Source organism: Podarcis pityusensis, assembly GCF_964106645.2.
Source record: "Podarcis pityusensis genome assembly, chromosome: 8".
NCBI classification, from domain to species: domain Eukaryota; kingdom Metazoa; phylum Chordata; class Lepidosauria; order Squamata; family Lacertidae; genus Podarcis; species Podarcis pityusensis.
This window is the reverse complement of record NC_138033.1, coordinates 43,686,789-43,700,493: the sequence shown is the minus strand read 5'-3', so window position 1 is coordinate 43,700,493 and position 13,705 is coordinate 43,686,789. Positions and strand designations below refer to the sequence as shown.

The 13,705-nt window shown below is 38.9% G+C and overlaps 1 protein-coding gene across 6 annotated transcripts in view; it reads left to right on the top strand.

Moving 5' to 3' along the window:
* CDH8 (cadherin 8) overlaps positions 1-13,705 on the top strand; it is a 236,779-nt gene that overhangs the window by 220,927 nt on the left and 2,147 nt on the right. For 5 of the 6 annotated variants that reach the window (XM_081016514.1, XM_081016515.1, XM_081016513.1 and 2 more), the window contains one exon: positions 10,012-10,263. In XM_081016514.1, the coding sequence (XP_080872640.1) occupies positions 10,012-10,263 (252 nt within the window). Of the gene's footprint in view, positions 1-10,011; positions 10,264-13,705 lie in introns of those variants that run through there. The other variant, XM_081016518.1, reaches the window with a different exon arrangement.

The following is a 13,705-nucleotide window of genomic DNA, read 5'->3' as shown; positions in this document are numbered from 1 at the left end:
TCCATTTTATGTTCTAATATGGGGAAGGGGAGATTCAGATGACAAGTCTAATGCTTGTTTATATATTCATATTAAATTATTATTTTTTTAAATAAAAGTGCAGTATATTATAAGAACATTTGTTAGCATATATAGAGAATTTCATTTAGCCCACATGTTTAGGTGAAGCGACCTAATTCAAATCACCCAGACTAATACATGCTTTATATTTTGTTTTAAATGTAGCTTCCATTTTTATAACTGGTTTTTTGTGGGTTGGGGGTAGGGGGATGATATTGTATATTGCCTTGAAATGATTGTATAGAAGGTTACTAATAATAGGATCAGAATGTAAATGTCTTTCAAATTATAAATATCACTGAATTTTGTGATATAATCCCCCTGCCCTGGCAAAAAGAACACACAAAATGTGTAAAATAAATAAATACATACATATTTTAGAATAAATAATTTAGAGATGCATACATTGAGAGAAAAGTTTTACTTTGTGATAAGATACTATTGAAGCGCGCGCGCACACACGCACACACACACACACACACACAAACACACAAACACACACACATCATCACAAGCACAGATGTGATGGAATGGATTTATGAAAAAACGGCATCGGCATAGTCACGGAGCAGAAGGAGAGTGATTCCTATGTTTGCTATAGTGATGTTATCAACACAGGTTGCTTTCTGCCTTTGTGGGCAAAGATAGCATAATGGGGTGAGGAGGGAAAACTGATGGTGGAAGAATAGCCAGATGCAAAGTGTCAGCCAGGGTTGAAGGTAGGGGTGAAGTTGGAAAGAAAATAACTACACCAGCTTCTTGGGTGGTGTCTTTTCTTTCTCTTACTGGGGACATATTAGGGAAACAGAAAGTCTTTGAATCTTGCAGATTCAGAGCCTCCCTTAATCACTTCAACACTCTCCCCCTCCCCACCACCAACTGATGGGGAGTTATGGAATGTTTCATGGCAACTACAAGGAAGCTGCCAGGGCAGACCTTACCTGTCTGTGGACCTTTTCTCCAGAACTGAGAGGAAGATCCCTAATCCCTCTAGGATGCCCTCTCAGTGATCATAGGATTGCAACAGGAATTGCTTATTGTTAATCATAACTGAAGCTTAAGGAAAGGAATCTCAAGAAAGGAAATTCCTACTAAAAATTAGGAAGAACTTTCTAATGGTAAGAGCTGCTCAGAGGTGGAATGGACTACCTTGAAAGGTGGTGGACTCGCCTTCATTAGAAGTTTTTAACCAGATCTCTCATGGATTCTTTAGCTGTTATTCCTGGATTGTAGGGGGTTGAACTAGTTGGCTTTTGGAGACCTGTCAGACTCTACAGTTCTATGATTCTAGAAAACTGAGCTAACAGTTCTCAAAGAAACTTATTTTGCTTGAATTTTGCCTCCATTCGCCTTTTTGGTAAGTTGCCAGTTTACCACAAGGGGGAAGGTAGCTTACCTTTCTGTGCTCTGAATACTTTGAAAGGGGAAACATTGCTTCAGATATCAGTGTATGACCTTTCTTACATTGTACCTTGTTTTTAATTTGTTTTAAAAGAACATTGTGAATGGTATCATGCCTGAGTGGCCCAGATACTCAACCTCCAAAGAAAAGCAGACACACACACACACACACACACACACACACACACACATATATATATAGGCAGAGACAAAGGGAAGATGTTTTGTTGTTAGTCACTTCTGATTACACAGGCATTGTCCAATAGGTCCTTCTGACACTTGCAGAATAACATTTCTTATAAGTGCTCACTATTCAGAACTCTTACTGGAGGTAATAGGGTATCACAATTTCTGGGAAATGAATAGGTTTAGTTTGTGTGCTTAAAACTATTATTCCCCCTATAACAGATAAACTGGGTGTGAGGGCAGCCTTTGGATTCTCTTTAGCAACTAACTGTCACCATTTGACATTTAGGTCCAATAAAACAATCTCCCAGAAAGAGGCATTGGCTGTCACATCATAGCTCACTAAATCTACGTTGCACAGTCATGTTGGTTTGGCATGTGGCATATTATGATTTAAGAGGTGTAGGATGATTGGTGAGCTGCAGTTTTAGACCTTTTATTAAAAAAACCAACAACAACAACTTACAGATATCTAATATGAAATTTGATAGCAGCCATTCATTTGGTTTCCAGAACACACACTGCAAATTTTTGATGTTCACGGAAAGCAGATCACTTTGAATTATCCATGAATGTGTCTGCACACATACAGCTTGGTTATCGTAAATCAGCCTCAAAATATCATAAAGCTGCATAATTTATTTACCGATTATTTTAATAAGCCTTCTGGCTGAACAGAACATTTTTGTCTTTATTGTTAGGCTTATGTAAAAATCTTTCTCGTAAAAAGTATATCGTGCATGATCTGCGTGACTTTGCCTTGTTGAACCTAAAGTACTCTGCAAAACATGTACTTCTCTCTGATCTGTTTGGGTGCCTAACTTTTTGTTTCTGCTTCTGTTGTTCAAAAAAGCAGTACATCACTGAGGCACACCATAGGTTCTTTGCCTTTGTGATGCATTCAAGTGAACAAACATAAAAAGTGGACACAGTTATAGAGTGAGACTTGTGTAATAAGCTATTTGTGAGGTGCAGATACAATTCAGGCAATATTAACCTTGAATCAGATTTGATTAATCTTCTTCCCCAGTCCAATACAGTGCATGCAGGGGAGAGAGTGCTGACCTGTTCATCATGCCTACATGTTGTTTCCGGCATCCCCAGAGCAAACAGGGGATGCTAATTAACCTAATTCTAATTTATCTATGCAGATTTTGTATTCGTCAAAATAATTTCTAACTTCTTTAAGGTTTTCTCTATAATCACAAGTTATATTAATTTTGTGAAATAAATAAAATAACGGGAATATAGTACACCTCACCATTGGGTAGAAGACAGTGACCTAACCAGGTGATCTATATACCTGCTCATTCCATGATACAGGCAATAACTGCTGGTCAGTTATAATCATAGAATTGCCATATAATCATAGAATTGTGGAATTGGAAAGGGTCCAAGGGTCATCTAGTCCAACCCCCTGCAATGGAGGAATCCTAACTAATGCATCCTTGATAGATGGTCATCCAACCTCTGCTTAAAATTCTCCAAGGAAGGAGAGTCTACCCCCTTTCTTGGAAGTCTGTTCACGTATCAAACAGCTCTTACTGTCAGAAAGCTGAGTGGGTTCCAGCACCTCTTTTTCTAGAAAAATAGCACTGATTGGGTTGATGCCTCTTCATTAACGAACATTATGGACTGCAGTACTGTTGTTCCTTAGATATCGTTGATTCTCCACTCAATGTAGTTTGACACACATGAATCAAAATAATCTGATCTCACCTTTGTTTGTATGGATGTTCTGTGGTTTTTTCCCATCGATAAAATTGAAATCATACACTGTGGCCTGTGATCCGGGAAGCCCCCAGTTCAAATCTCATTTCAGCCATTAGCTCATTAGGTGGTAGAATAACTTAGTTCCTAAGCTAAGGCCCCCCCAGTTATAACTATTTTCATTTCATGTTGTCTAACTTTTCCCCATGTGTAAAGAAATCTACTTCATCACAGCCCTTGAGATTTCCAGCTGCAAAGTTTCCAATTAAAAAACAACTTTCTTTCTGTTCAGAATTAACAAATCCAGCACAGATAATTTATAGTACAGTCTTTAATGTCATTAATGATTTGATCTTTCTAAGAACATTTTTTAAAAATAAAAAGAAAGAGAAGGGCAGAAAAGTAGCTAGCTAGGTAGAAGGTTACACAGCAGGGAAATCTACAGATCTCTTAATATTAAAGGCAGTACTGTGAATTGAAGAAATATCAGGTACACACACAAAAGGGCACTTCAGTGTAAACTGATTCGTGGACTTTAAAAGTTCTAAATTACAATTATGGTCTGATGCCAAGGCCCAGAACCATCAGGCAAAGTAAATCAATGGCTTCAAGCTGCAGATATTGGAGAACAAAAGCCACAACTCTGGGATGTCCTTCCTCAAATACCTCTCTGTCATTTCCTTTTATTGCCACATGCCGTCTTCTGCCCCCCACCCCCTAAAATCTGTTTCATTGTCTCCAGTGTGCTGGCGGATGCTCTCCCATCACCAGTCTTGAAGCTCTAACCACCAGTACACTTGAATTCTTTTACATGGAATGGGTAGGCCCACCATCTTGCTCTTTGCCTTGGAAAGCAATATGTCTTGTTTCAGACCTGCTAGGGTCCCCTGTTTGAACACCTTTACTCACGTGGGCTTGCTGTTTCCAAGACTGCTCTCATGCTAGTTCAAGTATGCATAAAGTATTCCACTCATATGATTCATTTTTATATCTGCTTGCATGCCACACGTTTTAAAAACCTCCCAAGGGCATGAAGTGTCATCCCTGTGATCTGTAAATGTTGGGACAACATTTTAGTGGCTAAATCTGGAATGCAGTGGGAGCCACTGAGGAGGAAGCAAAAGCCACAGAAGTAAAAGCATGTTTTAAGAGGCCTAAGGCATACTTAATTACCAAATTAGAGCTTAGAGAGGCAATTCATGAATTAATTAATTAACCTCCAGTGTGGAGGAGGAAGCTGGCAGGCAGAAGTTCTCCTCAGATTGGTTGTAAGAAGACAGACAGGTGGGAGCTAACAGAGGGCAGACTGAGGTTAGTGGGGCAGTGCCACCTTCACCCTAATAACCAGCCTCCACTGGTTTGTGATGCAATGATGTTGTTGATGTTGTTTTAAATCCATGCATATGCACATGAAAGGCACGGATGGCAACTTAACTTAGAACTCATAAGAATAGATCACAAAGCAAAGTGTGCTATGTTTTGTGAACCAAGGGATGGTTAAGTAAATGACATGAAAAGCACGATAATAAAGGATCAGCAGGTTAATTGGGGAGATGAGCAGACAGCGCCCTCTCAAGCACCTGTTTCCAAGCTAATTCATGCAGTAGCCCTGGTGTCTGCTCCTGTAGGAGCTGCCTGCTGTTTTCTGAGCTTCTAAGTTGTTGGTTGTTTTTTTAAAAAAGCTCTCAACTGGGAAACAAAAGTAAACCAGATAAAGTGATTTTATTACTAAACAGGAAGGCTGGATTGCTTGAAAGTTTCAAATTGCAGAAGTCAGAAAAGGAAGACTTCCATGGATAGCACCTTGCAACACTGAAGTAGCACTTAGTGTATGAATGTGAGAAGTGGTTATTTTCCATTCCACCACATGCAGCACAGTTTCTGTTCCACTACTGTCTGTCTTCTGCACAAAACAACATTATTCAACTCAATTTCCACTCTGGCAAAATTAAGTAAGTTACACAATTCATTAATTATGTGTACAGTGGTACCTCTGGTTATGAACACTTCTGGTTATGAATGCTTCAGGTTACGAGTTCCACTAACCCGGAAGTAGCTGCTCCTGGTTGCAAACTTTGCCCCAGGATGCAAACGGAAATTGTGCACCTCTGGTGCGTGCGCAGTGGGAGGCCCCATTAGTAAAAGCAAAAGCTCAAGATAAGAACAGTTTCAGCTTAACAATGGACCTCCGGAACGAATTAAGTTCGTAACCAGAGGTACCACTGTATTACTTACTGATATGGAGAACTAAAGATAATAAAAATGAGAAGCAGAAAGAATCCAAAATTCACAGATTTGCCCATCCCTAAATTAATCTTAATCGACTGGTTCAGTCACCTAACCTTATCTTCTGGGGCTTGATTGGGATAAGACCTATGCCCCAGGTGAAGCCCTGCAGAGAGAAAAACAGTTTGTGTGAGTTTGTGTTGACTGGCCTAAATAATACTCAGAAATTTAATAATAGTTCTCAGAATTAAATAGGCTGTAAACCAGGCTGCATGCTAAGTGAATTTGAATAGAACTCTGTCTCTTAGAGACAAGATGGATCAGAGCTTACATACATAACTACTTAGGTGAGTTAGTGGAGGGAGTACTTTACATTAGCCCCTTCAGGTTATTGTACCAATAAAAAAATACAGCTGTTGTCAACAGAAAAGAAATGAATAATGTGTCATCCCATGAGTAACTTAACTGAATTCCATAACAAAACTGAACTGTTTCTCATGTATGTATCAGTTTTGCCTGGATCTTTCTTCCCATGTGGTCATTCCCTGTTTTCTTGACTTTTTAAAGTAAGATTTTATTAAGACCTTTTATAATACAATACAATAAAAAACAAACTAATCAAAACAAAAACAAAAAAGAGAAAAAGAAGAATGTAGCGTCTTCTCTGACAGTCCTCTCTCCCCCCTGGGAGCTTCTCTTTCTTCTCCATCCCTGGGAGATTTTCCCTTCCCAGCCTTTCACACCAACCAGTGCCAGATTTACGTATAAGCTAAACAAACTATAGCTTAGGGCCCCACTCTACTGGGGCCCCCCCAAAAAAAATTAAAGGAAAAACAACAGCTGGATTTTCAAAATCTAAGATAAAAAACAAATGAAATGGCTTTAGATACCTATTAGGGCCATAAATTACTATATAGCACATATTCAACACATAGAACAGTGACCATTTGTTGTTGACAAAGGACAGCTGAACATATAAAGGGCCCTATTACTTTCAGTAGCTGAGGGCCTCATCAAACCTAAATCTGGCCCTGACACCAACCATCCATCACCTTCATCTGTATGCAAACCTATCATTAACTCTGTGTTGAGGATTAATAACAAACAAACACAAAAAGCAGAAGAAAACAAAAGCAAAAACAAAGGAAAAATAAGAAAGAGATAAAAAAATTATTAAAGGAGTAAAAAAAAGAATGAGAAAGAGAAAGAAATGAGTAAAAATATTAAAAGAAACAAACTGATATAAAATTATCAAAGCATTCTAAAGATAACATTTTAGGGGGGGATATATAGATGAACCATGCATACTCATTACATACTTTGGAAAGAATATAAATGTCAAACACATTGGATTGATTACAATAGCAGACTTGCAAAGTGAACAACAACCTTCCTTAAACCTTGGAGAGAGTCAGTGGCATGGTATCTAAATAAAAAACACCTGGATTATCAGTATAAAGTTCAGGAAAACATACTTCTTCAAAAAGAAAATATGGTCTAAGTTCTTCTGGTGAGGAATTAATGAAAGAAATGAAGGGGATCCAGTCATCATAATATTTTTCTCTGGTAATGTCACCTCTGATTACTTTGCAATGTTGTGATAGTTCATCTACAAGCACAGCCTTCCAAACCCTATCATACCACTTTGTATAGTTAACAAATGATCACTTCTCCATAAGATTGTGCTTTCCATCCAGGCTGCTGTCAAGAAATGGATTGTTAATGGCTTAAAGAAAATCTATTTATTTGTTCCTTGGAAAAAAAAATGATATCATGGCTAAGCCTGGATCTTTAACCATTGTAATATTCAAAATTTTAGAATTCCTGTGGAACACACCACCCCAAAATTTGTTTATGGTTTGATCCTCCCACCCTAAGTGGATGGAATGATTCTTGCACTTTTTCATTCCAGTAATTGATAAACAAGCTCCATTTCCCTACAAACTTTTCATTTATTAATCTGCCGTCTTTTACTCATTTTGTCAGTTTACCTTTGGAACCTTTTCCCACACCTTAAAAAAGGCATGTGTATAGAAGGTGGTTTGAGATTTTCCCCAATTTTTGATTGTTTCCCATGATTTTAAACCCTTGGTGTTTAGTTAAACTTGCTACTTCTGGTCCTAACTACTATCACTGTGAGTCACATGGGGAATCATGGGTTGGAAGAAGAAGCCTTATCATAGCAGTAATTTCTAAAGGGAAAGACTAGAACCTCACTGTTCTAGTCTTCCTCTCTTATGGGGTGGGGCAAATCTGCCCCGTTGAAGTGGTGTGTGAGCAACATTTGTAATATGAAGGTAAGAGAAAAAAGAAAATGTTCTGAAAGCAATGCGAGGAGCAGCACAATGTATGCTCCAGTTCTGTAACTGTTTTTCAGTATTGTTATTGTTTAACTGGAATACGAGAGTAATGGGAGAATGGACAATAAATGGAAGTTGGGATGATTAATGAATGGAATACTTAGACAACAGAAGCTGTTTATTGGACCTTTGCCCAGAACATTATTGTTCTTTAGGAAAACCGGGATCTCTTTTAGGTCTGATGGAATATTATTTCTATTAACTAGCTGTTGTTTTTTATTGGATAAATGTATCAAATGAATCTGAATCAGCATAAATCCAAGCACATCCATGGTAGCAGGATTCAAAATATTTTTTTCTGAATAAGTAGTTTAAAACTTTGATGAATTGTTAAGTAAGCAAATGGGGAAAACCTTTAGGAAAACCAGGATCTGCTGTAGGTCTAGCAAAACATTATTTCGATTAACTTCCTGCTACTTTTTATTTGAAGAAATGTATCAAATGAATCCAAATCAGCATAAACCCAAGGAAATCCATGGCAGCAGGATTCAAAATAGCCTTCTGAGTAAAGCAGTAAAGTACCCTGATGACTTGTTAAGTAAGCAAATAAATCAAACCTTGTTACATTTTTGAAGTGTTGCCTTGCATACACAGAACTGCTAATAAGAGGAGAGGGTTGGGTGGGATGCCGGGTGCCAGTAATCTAGGGTTACCTAATGTAATAGAAAAATCTCATACATCTTGCAGGAGAGTTGAATTCAGTAATTACCTGTGCGGTTCTTAGTTATTTGATTTACTGCTAACACACAGTGGGTGTCATTAAATAAAGCCAACATTTACCTCACTCCAGTTTCTGCAGCACTGCCTATATTTTTCCTAGTAAATGGAAGACAGGCCTCTGTAAATTCAGCAATTGTGGGAGTTAAATGGTGATCGTTTTAATGATGTCAACTGTGCCTAAGAACTGTGAAAAAGGTAACAAGCTTCACTATGCAAAAACAGAAGGAATGATTAGGCAGTCAACTGTATGTATGCCCAATTTCCATAGCGAAAGCTGTTGCATCAAAAGGCTCTCTGAGGGTTAAACTACCATTCTCATGATTCTTTGTGCTTTAAATGTGTTTTAATAGTGTCTTAAATGCATGATTTGGTTGCGATGACAACCCAATCCTCTGCTTGATGCAGGAAATCTATAGGTAGGGTATCCCCAGCAGATAAATGTTCACCTTTTGTTTGAAGACCGCAAGTAAGGGAACACCTGCCCTGCCAATCTCTAGAAGTAATTGGTTCCATTGTCCAAACTGCATTTACTACCATGATGTTTCTCCTGACGTTCAGTTGAAACCTCCCAACTTTTATAGACACTTTTTGGCTCTTAACCCCAACTCCCAAAAATGTGCTTTATGAAAACCATATAAATTCAACAAGCTTAACAGAAGAGAGTTTTAAAACAGCCATAAAAGCATAATTAAACTCACCTAAGAGAAGTAGGTAGCCAGACCCTCTAAGCATGGGGTTCATAACCTGAGTGTCACAACTTTAAAAGTCCTGTCTTGCAACCCAATCAAGTGTACCTCAGGGCAGGAGTGGGGGTGGAAAAAAGCTTCTGTTGACAAAAAAACAATAGGTAGCCACAATCACATAGAAGGAGATAGTCCTTAATATATCCCAGTTGGAGGTTTCTGCATGAAAACAACCTCTCTCTTCACCCACGCAAGCAAGAGACACTACCACTGTTCAAGGACCCATTTCAGCTAGACAAAATTGCTCAGTGAGTGTGCGGAGACGGCCTGGGAAGAGGGGGTGTAGCCTAGAGAGAGTCCCAAGGGCCTGATAGAGGGGCTTGGAAGACTGCATTTGACCTCTGGACCTGAGGTTCCCCATCCCTGCCAATTTCCAAAGAGCTCCAAATGAGGCTAAGGATGGTAAGGAGAAAAAAGAAGGCAGCACTGATGGTACACCAATATGTTCACGTCACATGCCATAAACTGGCAAAATGAAGAAGTACTTTTGTAAAACTATGAAAATGAACACAAAATAAGGTAAGTAGATTTGGCTCGGTCCTCATCAAAGAAAGCCTTGCATGCTGCAGCCTTAATCTGAAATAGATTATCCCCTTCTTTTCCAGATAACACCCTTAACATTTTAACAAAACATAATGGATTCAGCCGCCAGAAGCAAGAAGTCTATTTTCTACCTATCATAATCAGCGACAGTGGGAATCCCCCAATGAGCAGCACCAGCACCCTCACCATTAAGGTCTGTGGATGCAGCAACGAGGGTATTGCCCAATCCTGCAATGCTGAAGCTTATGTGCTCCCTATTGGCCTCAGCATGGGAGCTTTAATAGCAATTCTAGCCTGCATCATTTTGCTGCTAGGTACGTATTCGTTTACTGGTCAGAAAGACTTCCATATGGGAAAGGAGCATCTTTCAGCAGTTGAGCATATGCTTTACTTGCAAAAGCTCCCATTTTCAATTGATTGTGTCTCTAGTAGTAGACCCACTACTGAAGAACCTGGAAAGCCACTGCCAATCATAGTAGACAATTGAAGCAGTGCTTTAAACATGAGCAAGATTCACATGTTCCTGGTTCATAAATTGTTAAACAATATAGACAAACGTTTGTGGAAGAAAAGGATGTGGCAGTGAAAGAGGTAAGTGGCTAGTAGATTCATTGAAATCAATAGCTTAGGCCCATTATTTGAAAAAGGATCTACCCTTAGTAAACTTGGGTAACATCAAATATTCCCAGAAGCCAAGGGTAGACAACATGATTCACTCCAGATGTTCTTGGAGAAAACTCATTATCTTTAACTATTCACCATACTGACTAGGGTTGATGTGAGTTCCCGTCTAGCATCATTTGGAGTGCGCCATGTTGATTACTCCTGCCAATAGGCCAACTCTTCACAAATGGTGACCTAGTGAAATTATCACAGTCTACAGGGTATCCATTGAGGCCTGCCAAACAGAAGATGACTCCTCTTTTTTTCGTTAGCTAGTCAGCCAGACTCGAAAGTTTGGATAGGTTACTATACGTCGTTGGAGGGTTACATTCTGTATGATTAGTAGAACATTGTGCAAGGCCTCATGGGCAGTAAACTTGTACAGTACCCAAGTGCTTAGAACACAATTACAGTCAAAACACAGATAATTAGATCACCTGACACATTTTCTGTTTACATTTGAATACTTGTGAAGGCATCTAATTTTTACTGGAGCAGCAACATTGGTGGAGAGCATGTTCAACTCATTTCCTCATGCTTTTCTCCGTCAATATCAAGTCTTCATTAAAGTCGCTGTTAGCTCCCCTGAATGGTAGAGACCAAAGCCTAATAGAAACACTGCTGCTGCTACTACTACTACTACCCCCCCCCACTGCTGCTGGGCAGTGCTCCCCCCCCCCGAGGGTACTCAAGGGCACGCAGTACCGACACCTCTTTTTTTGGGGGGGAGGGGTGTTAAAAATGTGAATTCTTACTGTAACAACTTCAAGGTGAGAACTGGCACCTATTTTTTTCTAGGGAAAAAAACACTGTTGCAGGGCTAATAGCAACTTTTTTTGGGTGGTATCAAAAGTAGGAATGGGGTGGGAATTCAATTCAGTTAGCATTTAAATGTGAATTTGCACTTTCCAAAACAGTATGGAAACTGAAGCATCTGTCAAAATCTATACTTCTCCAAATTTTGCAATGTACTTCTCCAACCAAGTCATGGGGCCCAGAATGTGTATAAAGTGGATTCTCGGGTTGCAAATGTGATCCATGCGGGAAGCACGTTCGCAACCCACAGCGTCCGCAACCCGCAGCACCGCATCTGTGCATGCGCGGGTTGTGATTCTGTTCATGTGCAAGCACTAAAACCCAGAAGTAACCCATTTTGGTACTTCCGGGTTCGGCGCAGTGCGCAACCCGAAATCGTGCAACCCGAAGCGTCTGTAACCCGAGGTGCGACTGTACTAGAGTAAATTGTTGCATATAAATACATATATTTGTGGAAATAAGATACACAAATACATTCTATTGGGGAAATTACTTTGCAAAAATGTTTATATTCTGGAAATTCCATTAAAAATGTGTATGTGAGAAGAAATTTGCTTGGAAATGTTTTCACAAGGACTTAAAAAAATGCAAACTGATGTGGAAATGTGGAGAACTGAACTTAAGGTTGGAAAATGATAAACTGAAAGAAACTGAAATTGACAGAGCAAAGCATTAGCTCCAAACACAAGTATCTGGGAATAAGCTTAATTTGAATTAATGCATCTGAAGTTGGGCTGCTCCTTTTCATAGCTGAGTAATGCTCTTTTCATCACACATGAGAGTAGATGTCAGTGACAGCAAAGCTCCCTCACAATGAGTTATTAATTAGCAAATGGGTTGTTAAAACATCCTGTAGATTGATTATTGTGTTCACATATATGTGCTTACATATTGGGATTGTTAGAAACAGATTTGTAATGGAAGCAATTGATGAATATTTGCAACAATATTACTATTAGCTGTAGTGGTTGTAGTAGTAGTGATAGTAATGATAGTAAAATACTTCACAAATAAACACATTGGACAATAGCCTTGAATATTTAATGAATTTTATTGAAATGTATACTAAACTGAAAAAGGTTGAATTTAGTTACTAATTTAGTTACCTTTCACCCTACATGTACACAACATACAAGCTTTTGGTTTTGTGTTCTGTATTTGTTTAAAAGTATAAAATAGTGTTATAATAAAAAGGAGAATTCCTTGGATGCCTAGATGCAAGTACTCTTTGGTGAGAGGGCCCCAGCAGAGATTTTAAAATGACAAAACATGCAGCAAAGTAAAGTATGGAAATATAGGCTGTTAGACCTTTTAAATATCCCCTTCTAAATTGCATCCAAAGTTTCCCACTTCCCTTAGCATAGAAAGAGATTACATGTTTAGTAAATTAAAATTTGTTTACTTACAAACACTTCAAAGTGTTTGTCAGATTCATGTGCTTTTCTGTACAGCAGCAAGAAAACACAGGCAGTATAACTTAGGTTCCAAAATGGTAAATGCTGCTGAATTATCTGCATAGAAACACAAAGATGGCCTGCTTAAGCCATGTAGTCTAAGTCTGGAACATCCAGCTTAGATCTCCTTACTGGTAGGGTCCAATGGTGGAATGGAAGAACACAGGCTTGATAACTCTTCCTCCCAAGGTGAGGAGGAATAACCTAGCTAAGCCTGACAGGACAGCCTACTCTATGGTTTTAACCCCTTCATGCATTAGAGTTCAGACTCTGGGTTATATGAGGCTGGATATCCCACAAAAGCCTATGTCAGATCCATTTAAAGGAGAAATTTGCCTTTGGGGTGCATAGGTTGATGCTGGAACTTAATGTTGGCAAATCAAGCATCATGCCTTATCAGGAACTGGATCCACTTGACTATATTGACAATTTATTGCTTATGTCACTGATCACAAAGTTGTAAGACGTGAGAGGCTATCAGTCAGGGAATATAGGTAAATAGCAGTCCTCAATGTTGGCACCACTTCCTGACAAACTGCGTTTCCTGACCTCGATCCTATCAAAGTCAGAGCAAGACAGGGATGCTCAGACTAGCAAGTGCCTCTCAGAACTTTTTAAAAAATGGGCCGTTTCCTTGAATTTCCTATCTCCTAGTTTCAGGGATCCCAAATTTCCTTCTCTCCCAAATTCATTTTACCTCATGTTCTAATAACCAAATTTCCAGTCAAGGCCTCATAGAAATATAAGCACCTTTTCACCCTCTGAGGAAATATTTTGCTTGCATTAAGAACTGCTTTCAAAGGTTGATCAGCTTGTGGTATTT